The 12,654-nt window shown below is 49.5% G+C and overlaps 1 protein-coding gene across 1 annotated transcript in view; it reads left to right on the top strand.

Moving 5' to 3' along the window:
* GLT1D1 (glycosyltransferase 1 domain containing 1) overlaps positions 1–12,654 on the top strand; it is a 124,751-nt gene that overhangs the window by 94,413 nt on the left and 17,684 nt on the right. Inside the window, exon 11 of the mRNA XM_017504531.2 lies at positions 2,918–3,016. Coding sequence (XP_017360020.2) covers positions 2,918–3,016 — 99 coding nt within the window. The remainder of the gene's footprint in view (positions 1–2,917; positions 3,017–12,654) is intronic.

Here is a 12,654-nt window from a genome sequence, read left to right as displayed (position 1 = left end):
TCACCATGTTGGCCAGGCTAGTCTCGAACTCCTGACCTCAGATGATCCGCCCACCTTGGCCTCCCAAAGTACTGGGATTACGAGTGTGAACCACCGCACCCAGCCTAATATAGCTTTAATATGATTTTAATTTACTTTATCTCAAGGTTTAGTTCTAAGGTCACCTGTTTTTAGTTGGGATTTGTGGGTTTAGAGTGCGTTCTCAAGACCTGGGATGGGTCACTGTGCTCTGTAAAACTCACTGAGTCAGGTAGGGAGCCATCTGCTGCCATGATGTCATTCACAGTGACAGCCATGCCCACAGACAGATCTAAACTCTGTACAGTAGTATTAAGCCATTTAATCCGGACAAGCATGGTGGCTCCCACCTGCAATTCCAACAGTTTGGGAGGCCAAGGTAGACAGATTGCTTGATCCCAGGAGTTTCAGATGAGTCTGGAAAACATGGCAAGACCCCATCACTGGAAAAAGATTTAAAAACCTTAGCTGAGCACGGTGGCATGTGCCTGTAGTCCCGCTGCTGGAGAGGCTGAGGTGGGAGGAGTGCTTGGGCACAGCAGGTGGAGGTCGCAGTGAGCCGAGATTGAGCCACGGCTCTCCAGCCTGGGCAACAGAGCGAGACCCTGTCTCCCCCTCCCAAAAAATATTATTCAATCTTCCCCACTACCCTTATGAAGGAGATTTTATTGTCTCTATTTTACTTCATGGGAAACAGTCAAACAGCTGGGGGAGGTTGAGATGCTGACCCAAGATCGCACGACTAGTTCCTAGTGGAGCCAGGATCCACACCCAGGCAGGGCGGCTTCAGAGCTTCCCTTACAAATGTTATTATGTGTTTACTTTTAAAAAGTGTAAAATCTGTAGAAGAACAGAAAGAGCAGTGCAGCACATACTTGTGTCCCCTTCACCCACGTTCATCTCCTGCTTCCTCTCCCGTCTCTCTTCATATACATAACTCTCTCTCTTCTTTCTTTTGCCAAATCACCTGAAAGAAGGTGGTTGATGATGGCACTGCTAATATTTCTCTCTGCAACTTTGCAGAACCGGTGTCTTCTCCTGCACCTGACAAGACAGGACCATGCTTGAGAAGTCAGTGTCAGTACATTACACCACTGGATGTGCGCTCCAGGCTTCATTCCCTCAGTGTCATAGGTTTTTTTCACGCAGGATCCGCACAGCATGCATTGCGCTTGGCTCTGTGTCCCTTTAGTGTACTCCAGCCCAGCTCCCCGTAGCTCTTCATGACATTGTGCCCTCCGAAGGGTCCGGTCAGTTGTCCTAGAGAACACGGCAACGATGGAGTTGCCTTGGGGTTGGATTTGCATCCACTTCCAGCTGGGACACCACGCAGGTGATGTGTACTCCCCAGCATGTCACACGGGAAAGGCATCAGCTCTTCTGCCTGTTGCTGACAGATGCCTCCATTGTGAAGGCTGACTTCTCCTTTGTGATTGATAAGTCATCCATGGAGTGGTGCTTTGGGTTGTGGGGACACAGATGCTCCTCAGCTTATGATGGGGCCGCATCCCAATAAACCCATCACAAGTTGAAAATACCATGAGTTCAAAATGCGTTTAACACCCCTAACCTACGAGCACCATAGCTCAACCTAGCTGACCTTAAATATGCCCAGAATACTTGCGTTTGCCTACCGTGGGGCTAAACCGTCTAACCTATTTTATACTAAAGTGTTGAATATCTCATGGAAGATGTTATGATTGGATACCACACTGAAAGTGAAGTAACAGAATGGTTGTATTCTTGCTGAAATGTGGTTTTAACTGAATGTGTGTGGCTTTTGCACCGCCATGAAGTCACAAAATCCTAAGTGGAATCGTTGTAAGTCGGAGACCATCTGTATCGTTTCCTGATGACCTTTTACTTAACGGATTTGATCAGGCTCCATTAGGCTCCACTGTTGATCCCTGGTCCTTGTCTGAGTCAGTTATTACACTGGGGGTTACAAAGTGATGATTTTCTAATTCTGTTCATCTGTCTACACTTACTATAGAAGAATCTACGAGGAGATTCTTCTGTAGAGAAGAGCTTTCCCTTTTCCTCCTCCTCCTCCTCCTCCTCCTCCTCCTCCTCCTCCTCTTTCCTTTTATTTCTCTCTCATCACTAAGGAATCAGGTATTCTTGAAATTTCGTGTGTTACAATCTGTTATAGTCATTATTCTTTTTTGAAGTTGCAAAATCATCCCGCCATGGTCAGTGGGATTCCCTTGAAGCTGGCTTCTGTTTCCTTTTGACCTGACGTCATTAAACTTCGAGCACTGTAGAAAGCTCGGGAAATGCCTCCTTCCTGGGCAGGTGAGGCCAGGGCTGTGCACTGTGCACCCGGCCATCTTCCAGTGGCCCAGCTGCCAGTTGTCACCAGGCTGTGGGGTGTCAGGTGCTGCTCACCAGACCTTCGGAAATGGAAACGCGGCTGCGTGAATAATTGGAATGAGAAGTCGTTTTCTTTTTCCTTTTGTCAGCCTGCCAGATGGCTGAGTTTGGTTTTTGTGGCATTCCCTCTCCCTTGCCTGTGCTGGAAGAAAACGGCTCTTCAGGGAGAGTGCGGATGGTGATTAAAAGTGCATACTCCATGCGGTTGGTGATGAGGTGTCCAGTGAGCATTCGGAGAGGGGCAGGGGGCTCTTAGTGGCCTTTGTGGCACTGCAATAATTATATTAGATGAACGACTACAGCACATAGTGTTTCAGAGCTTCCAACCATGGTAAGTAATGAAAATTCAGTTGTATTCTAAAAATGTGCTTTTGAGATTAGGATCTCGTTTGGGCGAGGTGTATTTTTGTGTGTGAGGTGCCAGAGGTCCAATTGACCCAGGAAGTTATTCCGCATTCCCTGGCTCACCTTGCCGCAGAGGCTCTTGAACTGACTGCCTCCGCCCCTTTCCTCCTGTCTCCTGCAGGCGATGGATTTAGAAGTTCCGGTGTTGGCCAGAAACATCCCCGGGAATGCTGCCGTGGTGAAGCATGAAGTCACAGGGCTACTGTTTTCCACTCCTCAGGTAAAGAGAAGTTCTTCCCCTTCATTCACTCACGTTGCCTGAATAGTTTTCCTCTGCGCTTGCTGGAGAGAGTCTCCCTGTAGCGCCCAGCATTCCTGTCCTAGGAGGAGCCCTGCAGAGAGCACGCTGTCTTCCGTTACCACCTGGCAGCTGCCTGGGTGTGCCACTAGCGGAAACCTAGGGACAGGAGTGTTGAGTCCCGTTCCTGCTTCTGCCACCAAGTTGCTGTATGGGGCTGGGCCAGATACGTCACCTCTGAGATGCTCAGATTTCTGATTTCCAAAATAGGCACTCTCAGACACAACCATGTATTTATAGCACGTCTGCTGCTTTCAGAGGACGGGCGCCTATGTGATCACTTTCATTCCTTGAAACAAACGCACAAGATATGCAGGGTTCCTGCGTAAATACAGAAACGTGTGTACATCAGGAAGTAGAGGAAGGGGCCATGTACCTGTCAGTCGGCCCAGCTGGCTGCCTGGTGACTTCTGGGGCACACGTGTGCCACCACCTCCCAGGAGCATGGAATGGTGCTGCCCCATGTGAGGGCCACAGATGGTGCTGGGGATTCGCCCTCCGGGGTTTGCCTGCATCCAACACCCAGAGTGCCTCCTGCAGAGGGCGACCAGGCCCAGTCTCCACGCTGCACTTTCTCTCTGGATAAGTGGAGCCTATCATAACACCTGCCTCTCGGAGTCATGACATGCACTGAATGCACTGATGGCAGAGCCTAGTGATGTGCACGACACATGCTCAGAGCTCAGTGAACACCAGATACTCTCAAAACGGAAGGTGTTGGCTGTGGGCAGTGGCTGATGCCTGCAACTCCAGCACTTTGGGAGACTGAGGTGGGAGGATCACTTGAGGTCAGTAGTTTGAGACCAGCCTGGCCAACATGGTGAAACCCTCTCTGTGCTAAAAAAAAAAAAAAAAAAAAAAAAAAAAAAGTCTGGGTGTGGTGCATGCCTGTAATTCCAGCTATTCAGGAGGCAGAGGCAGGAGAATCACTTGAACCCAGGAGATGGAGGTTGTAGTGAGCTGAGATCGTGCCACTGGACTGTGTCTGGGCAGCAGAGTGATATTCTGTCTCAAAAAAAAAAAAAAAAAGAAGAAGAAGAAAAAGGGAGTGCGTTGTCACTGTGTATGCCTCTTGTTAGGCAGTAGTAAATAAAAGTCTTTTTTTTTTTTTTGAGACAGGGTCTCATTGTGTAGCCCAGGCCGCAGTGCAGCGGTGTGATCATGGCTCACTACAGCCTTGACCTCCTGAGCTCGAGCAGTCCTCCCACCTCAGCCTCCTAAGTAGTTGGGACTACAGGCACGCACCACCATGCCTAGCTCTAAATTTTGTTTATTTTTTGTAGAGACAGGATCACGCTTTTTTTGCCCAGGCTGGTCCCGAACTCCTGGCCTCAAGTCGCCTCCTGAAGTACTGGGCTTATAGGCATGAGCACCACGTTCAGCAAAAATTAGCTTCTTTCAAAAAAGTTAGGTTCTACTCATTACCATCTTTATTAAAGCACATATGATATTCTGAAATTCAGAAAGTTATGCTTAAAAACTAAAAACTCAAATACTTTAATATTAAGATTTCCTACAGCTGATGTTTAACTCAAGATCCCTTTCCCTTTCTGTAGTGTGATGATGTGTCATGCCTTTCACTGCCTGCTTCTCACAGAGCTTTAAACAAATTCCAGCATAAACAAGATGAAAGCCCGCTTCATGGGGCTGGGGGTAGTGGGGGCAGTGGCAGGAGGGCCGGGGAGAGATTGCAAGTTGCAAGGTATCAGCAAGTCCTGAATGAATGCACTGACCATCGTGGGAGGCAGAGGGAAAGAGCAAAGGTGGGACCTAGGAGTTTATCTATTATTGTCTACAAAAGGCGTAGGCAGTGGGCCAGGCGCAGTGGCTCACGCCTGTAATCCCAGCACTTTGGGAGGCCAAGACAGGCAGATCACGAGGTCAGGAGTTCGAGACCAGCCTGGCCAACATGGTGAAACCCCATCTCTACTAAAAATACAAAAATTAGCTGGGCGTGGTGGCAGGCACCTGTAATCCCAGCTACTTGGGAGGCTGAGGCAGGAAAATCGCTTGAAACTGGAAGGTGGAGGTTACAGTGAGCCGAGATTGCACCACTGCACTGCAGCCTGGGCGACAGAGTGAGACTCCATCTCAAAAAAAGAAAGGCTTAGCTAATAGCATTAAAGACTTCCCTTTTGATAGTAACACCTACAAGCCCAAATAACATTAGGATAGGAAGAGTTTTCAGTAGTTACTTGATTCTCCAAACAAAGGCTTATTGCTTTTTTACCATATTCTATATCTCTCAAAATCAACTCCAGCCAACCTTTATGTCAGGAACATTATCCCCACTCTGGAAAAGTGTTCCTTTTTTTTTTTTTTTTTTTTCCAAAAGGCAACTTATATTTACTTTGTAGCTCAATTTCAGAGCACCAAAGAAAGCACTCCAACTTTATCAGCGAACGTCTGAGTAGCAGTCCCTTCTAAGTGGCTATATTAGGCTGAACAGAAGAATGAAAGCAGCTTGGCTCTCCTGATTTCATACAGCCTCTTGTAAGATACTCCTTTTAATGTTTGCAAATCACTGTCGTGCCTCTGCTGTGTTCAGGTTGTTCCTGCTAGTTACCGGCCTCCTCTGAGCCAGCAGACACAACTCTGCAGCCCTCACTGAGTCTAGCTGCAGACTTATTTTGATTCCAGCACTTTTATGTTCATTTCACAAAGGATGTCTAAAAAAACAGAACTCTTCAGGTTTTATGTGGGGGGAGGCTGCGATTCTTAGCACATGTTGAAAAAGCACGCTAGACGTGGATGTCGCACCTGGTTTGGTTTGGTTTTCTTTCCAGTCTCCTTCTGACTTGACCTAGCACGGGGTAGGAGCTGTTGCTTTAAAAACAACATGCATTTTGAGTAAGTCTGGGACTCTGGTTCTAACAGTCTGGACTAAGAAACTCAGATGAAAGGAACCACTAGTGGGTTGCCAGGGTTGGCAAGATTGAAAATATGGGGCTGGGCACAGTGGCTCACGCCTGTAATCCCAGCACTTTGGGAGGCTGAGGTGGATGGATCACCAGAGGTTAGGAGTTTGAGACCAGCCTGGCCAACATGGCAAAACCCTGTCTCTATTAAAAATACAAAAATTAGCCAGGCATGGTGGCAGGTGTCTGTAATCCTGGCTACTTGGGAGGCTGAGGCAGGAGAATCCCTTGAACCTGGGAGATGGAGGTTACCTAGGAGGTGGAGTGAGCCAAGATCGCATTGAGATCACGCCAGTGTGCTCCAGCCTGGGTGACAGAGCTGGGTGTCTCAAAAAAATGAAACACGTATTCCAGTATGGATTGGAACCAGCATCCCATTTTTTAAGGAGGAATGTCCATGTCAGAACACCGACCTTGTAAAGTTCAAAAAGTTCCGTATGCATATGGTGTATGTGTTAGCATACACACTATTCAAGTCAATGCCAAATGTGCAGTGAGAAGTTCTGCATTCATTTTTATTTTCTAACTGAGAATGTGAAGAAACCCGGTACAAAAAGATGAAGTTCAGACTGTTAGATCGTATGCTTAAGACCCCAGCTACCTATTTTTCAAAACAGAAAACTGATTTTACATCCAGTAAAAGATGTGGGTGACTGTTAAAGGCACTTCCTATTCTTTTCATTTTGTGAATCTTTTAGAAACCATTATTCGTCAGGGTCCCCCAGCGAAACAGAACCAATAGAAGATAGATAGAAACATGTGAGATTTATTATGACAACTGGCTGACATGATGGTGGAAGCCAGGAAATTCCATCATCTGTTGTCTGTGAGCTGGAGACGCAGAAAAGCCAGTGATGAAAGCAATTCATTCTGAGGCTAAAGCCTCGAGAATCGGGGATGTGTACCCAAAAGAAGGGAGGTCACTATCTGGAAGAGACACCTGCACCCATGTTTATCAAAGCACCATTCCCAATAGCCAAGGTGTGGAACCCCCCTAAGTGTCTATCAGCAGATGAATGTGTAAGGAAAATGCGGTATGTATACCCAGCGGAGTACTATTCAGCCATAAAAAAGGAGCTGTGTTATTTACAGTAACATGTCTGGACCTGGAGGTCATTATATTAAGTGAAATAAGCCAGGCACAGAAAGATGAATATCGCACGTTCTTGGAGTCTGAAGGGCAGAGACTCAGGAGCTCGCATGTCTCTGTGCAGGAGATGGATGTCCCAACTCAAGAAGCCAGAAAATTCTCCTTCCTCTGCCTTTTCGTTGTATTTGTATTGGATGGTGCTGGCCCAGGTTGCCGAGGGTGCAGCTTCTCTCCTCGGTTCACAGATTCAAATGCTAATCAGCCTCGCACACATATCCAGAAACAAGGCGTCACCAGCTCTCTGGCCATCCCTTAGCCCAGGCACACTGACACGTAAAATCAACCATCATGCAAACGAAACCAACAAAAGGAAAGGAAATGTGCCCTTTCTTTTTGAGACCGTAACACACACTCCGTGAGTCAGGCACTTTTTCTGGTAACTAGAGCTCTATCCCCTCCTCCCTTCCTGGCACCTGTGTCCTATGGCGGCCCCATGCCTGTGCTCTGGTGAGGGGTTGCACACATCACGCCTTGCAGGGTGGAGTGAGCTGTCGCGTATGTGGTGGGAGTCACGTGTTCTGGCTGCCTGTTGCAGACCTGCTGGGCTAGCTCTGGGTCTAGACACAACGTCCAGAGCCTTTGAATGAATATTCACGTCTCCTCCAAGAAGGTACAGAACTAAGACATCAGCAGTGGCTACAGCAGTGCATGGGTTATCCTGGGTATGAGCAGTGAGATCTTTAGGGAAAGACTTCCTGGCAAACAGGCCTCAGCAAGAAATGAGTTGAGAACGCAGTGTGGCCTCTGCCGGGCAGGAGGGTCAAGCTCAGGTTTCTGGAGGGCACACGGGTGGGCAGGGCATGAGGTGGCCTGCCCGGGGGCAACCCCAGGGACCTTGAGGTCAGGCAAGCAGACCTTGTTGCTGTTGGTGGCTGAAAATCCAATTCTTATGTGTGTATTACCGATTTATAAATGTAGATAACTCAGATTCCAAAATGAGCCTTTTAAACGTGGCAGGGACCTAGCTGCACACCCATGGCGAGTTTTGCTGCCAGCCTTGACCTCTGCTGTAGATGCTCTAGATCAGGGATACCTCTTCTCCACTGACGATGAGAAATGGTCCTCAGCCAGGGTACCCCCTGCACACCGACAGCGGGTTACCGAGGAGGACACATCAAAGGTGACCTCTGATCCCAGATCAGGGCTCCTCTGGCCATCACTGTCTTCCTCACTCAAGACAAAAGAGGTGTCAGCTGTCCCGGGAGTGCCTGCAGTGGGCTCGGGAGTGGAGTGTGGTTGATTCCAGGGTTGTATGGACCAGAAAATAGAAGGACTTGATTGCTAAAACAACAGTGGGAGGCTGGGCGCGGTGGCTCACGCCTGTAATCCCAGCACTTCGGGAGGCCGGGCGCGGTGGTTCACACCTGTAATCCCAGCACTTCGGGAGGCCAGACGCGGTGGCTCACGCCTGTAATCCCAGCACTTCAGGAGGCCGGGCGCGGTGGCTCACGCCTGTAATCCCAGAATTTTGGGAGCCTGATTGCTTGATCCAGGAGTTTAGGGCCTACCGCTCTGCCTTCGCTGCTCTGTGGCCATGTGGGCATCTCTGCTCCTCCCTCAGAGGTAACTTGAGTTTCCAGCCTCCTTTCCCTTCTCTTCCCCATCTTACTTCCTCCCTGGCATGTGTCATGGTCCCACCCTGCTTGCTCTCCACACCCTCCTCCCCACCCCACTCAGAGTGTTAGATCCAGAAGAGCAGTTTCTCCAACTGTGAAATGGGAAGTGAGGCCTCCTCTGGGGGGGTTTGTGCCCTTCCGCGTGCAGTCCCAGCACCTGAGAAGTGCCCGGCACTGAGTGTGTGTTGACAGGTGAATGGCGAATGCAGGGTCCTGGGGTGGGGGTGGCCACCGTCTGCACAAAGATGATGGGAATCTGGAGGGAAGGTTGCTTTAGGGAGATTATGAGGACAGCCTACAGAATTGAATAAAAAAAAATTTTGATTTTTTTTACAAAATGATGATTAAACATATTCAGCCCTGGTAGGAACAGAATAATCTCTATTTTTATGTACCTCACCTCTGGAAAACTTCAATTTAAGCAAAGCTTTCCAAACCCACTGAAGATTGATTTTTCATTACCACCACAATCCTGTTTTTTCTCCTTTTAAGAAGAAGAAAAGGGTTGAGCTATTTTCTTCGGTATTTTATTGCTCTGTTTTATAGCTTCAAAATTAAAATCCATTTGACATTTAATAGAAACTGTGAATCTATGCACTCTCCTAGGGTCAGACTTTGAAAGTGTAGCTCAAGCCTGTTTTGCTGGGAGGTTCTGTTTGTGTGGTGCACGGCTATAGAAAAACATACATTCTGGAATACTGACAATGCCAAGCACCAGCATTTGTCCAGTGGGTATTCCGGGTGGGCTCTGGCTGTCGTGTTTCATGGGACTTGCATTTTCACTAAAGATAGCTGATTTTTCTTCAAACCCTAATGACTTTAATTGTCAGTCCAGGGTTTGAATGCTTGGGAAATGTGAGGGCTGGTGGAGAACATCAACTTCTACACTTTGGTTCAGGCAGGGCTGCTCTGAGATCTCCAGCTCTGCACTTGAAAGCTGTTAGAAATAAATGTGGTAGGTAGATGCTTGGTGCCACAAGAAAAATCAGCACTGAGACAAAGGATTTTTTAGCAATGCAATTTTTACTTCCTGGGCTGCAGGAAGGGTACTCTCACTAGCCATCTTATCGTGAGAGTACAAAGAATAAAGGAAAACACAAATTTATCCCTTATGCATTTGGGGTCGTCCTCACTGCTGTGTCTGATCTCCGTTGGCTGGAGCCAGACCTCACAATCTAAACTAAAACCCGATTGGCTAACAACTTAAAACTTTTCTAAACAGGTAAATGCAATGGAGAGCTGGGACATGCCTGTGAGCAGGTCCAGCACAGGCATGTCCCTTGGTTAAAGTGCAAGACCATAGAGTGTACTACGTGCCTGTAGGCATGGCATATCTCACAGCTACATAGAGTAGGGCTTAACAAAGTTATTAGCACACTTATTCTTTGACAAGAAAGTTTAGAAAGGAGCTTTTTTACTTCCCACAAAAGCTGAGTGAGCCTGGACACGTCTCCCGTCCTATGATCGATGCATCTTTGGGAGAGTGGAGGTAAGGACCTGTCTTTGGGGAATAACTGACAGAGAGTGAATCCATTATTGCCTCTCCCTTCCCCGGGACAAAAACTGTGACCACTTCACCGAATTCTTGGCTTGCCTGTGGCATCGCACCCTAGGGGAAGCCGTGGAGTATGGACTGCACCTAGGTGTCGGGGTCAGCCCACGGCAGGGTTCCCAACATTATGTAAAATATTATTTCTCTCGTATTTTAAAACAATGTTTTAACATAACGTTTGCAATTCTTGGAAGCTGAATGCTTCCGGGATGTGTAAGCCCTAGCCAGTGCACAGCACACAGTAGGTCCTCAGCATGAAACCCGAGATGCAGGTCCTGCTGCATTGATTGGATTTCCAGTTATGTCCAGAGGAAATGCAGGACAAAGCACATGTGAACTAAAATGGAGGTTAACCTAAAATTTAATGGATTTGAAAATAGTGTGACCGTATTGCTTATTGTGCAATACTGGGAAACATTTGAGAGCAGAGTAATAACAGTACAAGGACCGGGCTGGGTGCAAGGCTCACACCTGTCATCCTAGCACTTTGGGAGGCTGAGGCAGGTGGATCACTTGAGGTCAAGAGTTCGAGGTCAACATGGTGAAACCCCATCTCTACTAAAAATACAAAAATTAGCTGGGCGTGGTGGTGGGCACCTGTAATCCCAGCTACTCGGGAGGCTGAGGCAGGAGAATCGCTTGAACCTGGGAGGCGGAGGTTGCAGTGAGCCAAGATCACAACAATGCACTCCAGCCTGGGAGACAGAGCAAGACTCTGTCTCAAAAAGAAATACATACATACATACCAAAAATTAGCTGGGCATGGTGATGGGGACCTTTAATCCCAGCTACTCAGGAGGCTGAGGCAGGAGAATCGCTTGAACCTGGGAGGCGGAGGTTGCAGTGAGCCAAGATCACAACAATGCACTCCAGCCTGGGAGACAGAGCAAGACTCTGTCTCAAAAAGAAATACATACATACATACCAAAAATTAGCTGGGCATGGTGATGGGGACCTTTAATCCCAGCTACTCAGGAGGCTGAGGCAGGAGAATCACTTGAACTCGATGGGTGGAGGTTGCAGTGAGCCGAGGTCGTGTCACTGCACTCCAGCCTGGGTGACAGTGCAAGACATCTTCTCACATACTACTACTACAAGGGCAACAGATGTAAACCTCTCCCGAGCAGCGCAGGGACAGCCTCCCTGGGGGCTGTGATCCAGTGCCTGGGCTGGTGTTTTGCTGGGGACACGGACTCTCCAGTGACCTGGTGAGGGTGGGCCCCTTGCCTCGGGCCACTCAGATGGGATGAGGCTGGGTGAAAACTGGGTCTCCCTGCAGAGCCTGAGTCCAGGCAGGGCCCTGCTCTGTGCCCTGCCCTGTTGCTGCCCTGGCAGGCCTCCTCCCTCTGCCTCCCCTTTCCTGCTGTGCCTCCTTTATCTCTCCCTCTCCCTCTGTCTCATCGTCTCTCTGTCTGTCTCTGTAGCTCCTCTCTTCCTCTGTCTCTTTCTGTCTCTCATAGGTACTCTGTCTCGTCTCTGTCTCTGTAGCCTTCCTCCCTCTCAGTCTCTGTTTTTGTGTCTCATTGCCTCTTCCTCTGTCTCTGTTTCTCTGTCTCAGTCTCTAGCTCTCTTCCTCTCTGTCTCTCTCTCCCTGTCTCCCTCTGTCTCCCACCTCCTGTTTTCCACCTAACCATTTTCTAAAGTGGTTCTTCTCACCCTGATTCTATCTCTGTTCTTGGGAAAGGGATCATTTCGAGGCCCACCCTGGGCGTAGATTCCCTGGGACGCAGCGTGAGATGGGAAAGGAAGGCCCTGGCTGACCACGCAGCCCCAGCGGCAGGTGCGCACTGAGCTGGGTGTGTGCTGAGCTGGATGTGCACTGAGCTGGGGGTGTGCTGAGCTGGGGGTGCAGTGAGCTAGGTGTGTGCTGAGCTGGGTGTGCACTGAGCTGGGTGTGCGCTGAGCTGGGTGTGCGCTGAGCTGGGTGTGCACTGAGCTGGGTGTGTGCTGAGCTGGGGGTGCATGGAGCTGGGCGTGCGCTGATCTGAGGGTGCATGGAGCTGGGTGTGCGCCGAGCTGGGTTGCACCGAGCCGGCTATGCACCGAGCTGGGTGTGCACCGAGCTGGATGTGCGCCGAGCTGGGTGTGCGCCGAGCTGGGCGTGGGCCGAGCTGGGGGTGCATGGAGCTGGGGGTGCGCTGAGCTGGGGGTGCGCTGAGCTCGGCGTGGGCTGAGCTGGGCGTGGGCTGAGCCGGGGGTGCGCTGAGCCGGGTGTGGGCTGAGCCGGGGGTGCGCTGAGCCGGGGGTGCGCTGAGCCGGGTGTGGGCTGAGCCGGGTGTGGGCTGAGCCGGGTGTGGGCTGAGCTGGGGGTGCGCTGAGCTGGG

The sequence above is a fragment of the Cebus imitator genome, unplaced genomic scaffold (assembly GCF_001604975.1).
Source record: "Cebus imitator isolate Cc_AM_T3 unplaced genomic scaffold, Cebus_imitator-1.0 Scaffold323, whole genome shotgun sequence".
NCBI classification, from domain to species: domain Eukaryota; kingdom Metazoa; phylum Chordata; class Mammalia; order Primates; family Cebidae; genus Cebus; species Cebus imitator.
The sequence above is the reverse complement of the archived record's forward strand: the minus strand, read 5'-3'. Positions and strand labels throughout refer to the sequence as shown.